Source organism: Dipodomys ordii, unplaced genomic scaffold (genome assembly GCF_000151885.1).
Source record: "Dipodomys ordii isolate 6190 unplaced genomic scaffold, Dord_2.0 Scaffold79, whole genome shotgun sequence".
NCBI lineage: Eukaryota > Metazoa > Chordata > Mammalia > Rodentia > Heteromyidae > Dipodomys > Dipodomys ordii.
In genome coordinates, this window is record NW_012267295.1 from 1,601,320 (window position 1) to 1,603,806 (window position 2,487).

General features: G+C 42.3%; 1 protein-coding gene across 1 annotated transcript; it reads left to right on the forward strand.

The window, feature by feature from the left end:
* The first annotated feature begins 784 nt into the window (after window positions 1–784).
* On the forward strand, window positions 785–1,711 carry Dnajb7 (DnaJ (Hsp40) homolog, subfamily B, member 7). Its single transcript, XM_013024853.1, has one exon. It carries the CDS (start codon window positions 785–787, stop codon window positions 1,709–1,711), a length of 927 nt encoding a protein of 308 aa, XP_012880307.1.
* The last annotated feature ends 776 nt before the right edge of the window (window positions 1,712–2,487 follow it).

The window sequence follows — 2,487 nt, forward strand, 5'->3', positions numbered from 1 at the left end:
AGGGCCTGGGTACTGTCACTTAGACTGGCCCTCTACCACTTGAGCCATACTTCTACTCCAAAGGAATAAACTCTAGATGGACACAGGAACCAACACTCTAAATGACTCACCACTGTCACTCAGAAAGACTATATTAGGCTATGTGCTCCAGAAAGTCTTCCCTGACACTCAGTCTAGGGATACCTCTCATAAGCACTGCTTAGCACCCAGTGCTCCTTCCCCCATTGTCCTTATTATACTGTACTGAATTACTTGTTTGTAACTTCTGCTGAGCTTTAAGTCTCTTGCCTTGAGTAAATGTTACCTGCTTGAGTAGTTTACTATTTCCTAAGTCTTCATTTCTCTAAAGAAAAACATTGGAGAACTGAGTAGCAGTAGTTAAGGCTCAGTAATCTGGAGGCTGAATTGCACAATGTTGTGACCATTAGCAACAGATCCAATTGGTTTATGAGGCATTGTGTGAGGTTTCCAGAGTAATATAGGAGAACAGTACAGAAGGTTCTAGATGGTATGACTGGACCAGCTCTATTTGGAAGGTCCAGTCCCTGTCACTACCCCAGAATGACACCATAATACAGCCCTCTCTGACATAAGCTCTACCTCTGCCTGACACACAATCAAAGTCCTAACAGTGGCTCATGGTGGCATTACCATCAATGTAAAAATGTGCCTATCTACATGCAGTCACTGCCTCTACCACCAAACCATCCCAGCAGAGCCTGAGCTGCAAGGAAACTACAGTGCTCGCTATCCAGTGCACTCGTTTCCAATCATCTGTTAAAATATGGTGGATTACTATGAAGTTCTAGGAGTGCAGAGATACGCCTCATCCGAGGACATTAAAAAAGCTTACCATAAAGTAGCACTTAAATGGCACCCTGATAAAAATCCAGAAAATAAAGAAGAAGCAGAGAAAAAATTCAAAGAAGTAGCTGAGGCATATGAGGTACTGTCAAATAATGAAAAACGGGTCATTTATGATAAATATGGCAAAAAAGGATTAGATGGCGGAGGCAGAAGTCATTTTGATAATGAATGTGAGGAAAGCTTCACATTCTATAAGACAGATGATGTCTTTAAAGAATTTTTTGGTGAAAGGGATCCATTTTCATTTCACTTCTTTGAAGACTCACTTCAGGATCTTTTAAATAGTCCAAGACACACCTGTGGAAGAAGGAGAGGTACAGGATCCTTTTTCCCTACTTCCAGTAACCAACCAGTTTATCAGAGATTTTCTTCCTATGACACAAGATACACATCCTATGGTTCACTGGGGCATGAAGGCTTTACTTCATCCTCTTCCCGGACATTTGATGGCAGTGAGATGGGCAAGTACATACCTGTTACAACTTCACGCAAAATTACAAGCGGCAGAAGTCTTAGTACAAAGAAAATTGAGTATGGTCAGGAAACAGAAATTGAAGATGATGGTGAGTTGAAATCCTTCCTTATGAACAGAGTGGCAGATGAAGAAGGCTTTGCACAACGCAACTGGAGAAGGCAGTCATTCACCCATTATCCATCAAATTCCTACAGTCCCAAACACGTATCTCCATTTCCTTTTGTGGACAATCATCAACAAGGTATACCTTGGGTCACTAGCAACTGGGATCCTTCTATTATCTCAGCAGGATTCAAAGAAGGTAGTAAGAGGAAAAAAAAGAAGCACAAAGAGGGACAGAAGAAGAAGTCAACCAAAAGGAACCGCTAAACTGGTTTCAGATACATTTTGACCATGCAACATTTGAACGTGATTCTGTGTGTGTGTTGGTTGATCGATGTTTTCTAATAACATGCTTTATAATATATTAAAGAGCCAGGTGCCAGTGGCTCACGCCTGTAATCCTAGCTACTCAGGAGGCTGAGATCTGAGGATCCCAGTTCAAAGCCAGCCCGGGCAGGAAAGTCTGTGAGACCTTTATCTCCAATTAACCACCAGAAAACTGGAAGTGGAGCTGTGGCTGAAGTGGTAGAGCACTTGCCTTGAGCTGAAGAGCTCAGGAACAGTGTGCAGGTTGAGTTCAACTGACAAAAAAAAAGGAAAAAAATATATGTATACAATAATAATTCAGGCTGGGCATTGGTGGCTCATGTCTGTAATCCTAGCTACTCAGGAGGCTGAGACCTAAGGGTCATGGTTCAAAGTCAACACAGTCCATGAAACTCTTGAATCTCCAGTTAGCCACAAAAAGCCAGAGGTAGAGCTGTAGCTCAAGTGGTAGGATACTAGCCTTGAGTAGAGAAGCTCATGGACAGTGCCTAAGCCCCAGTGTTCAAAGTCCAGGTTGAGTAGAGAAGCTCATGGACAGTGCCTAAGCCCCAGTGTTCAAAGTCCAGGTTGAGTAGAGAAGCTCATGGACAGTGCCTAAACCCCAGTGTTCAAAGTCCAGGACTGAAAAAAAATTTTTTTTGGAGGTTAATATCTACAGGTATTTTAACATTTAAATCAGGGCTGTGGATACATGTCAGTAGTTGTTTGGATTAGGT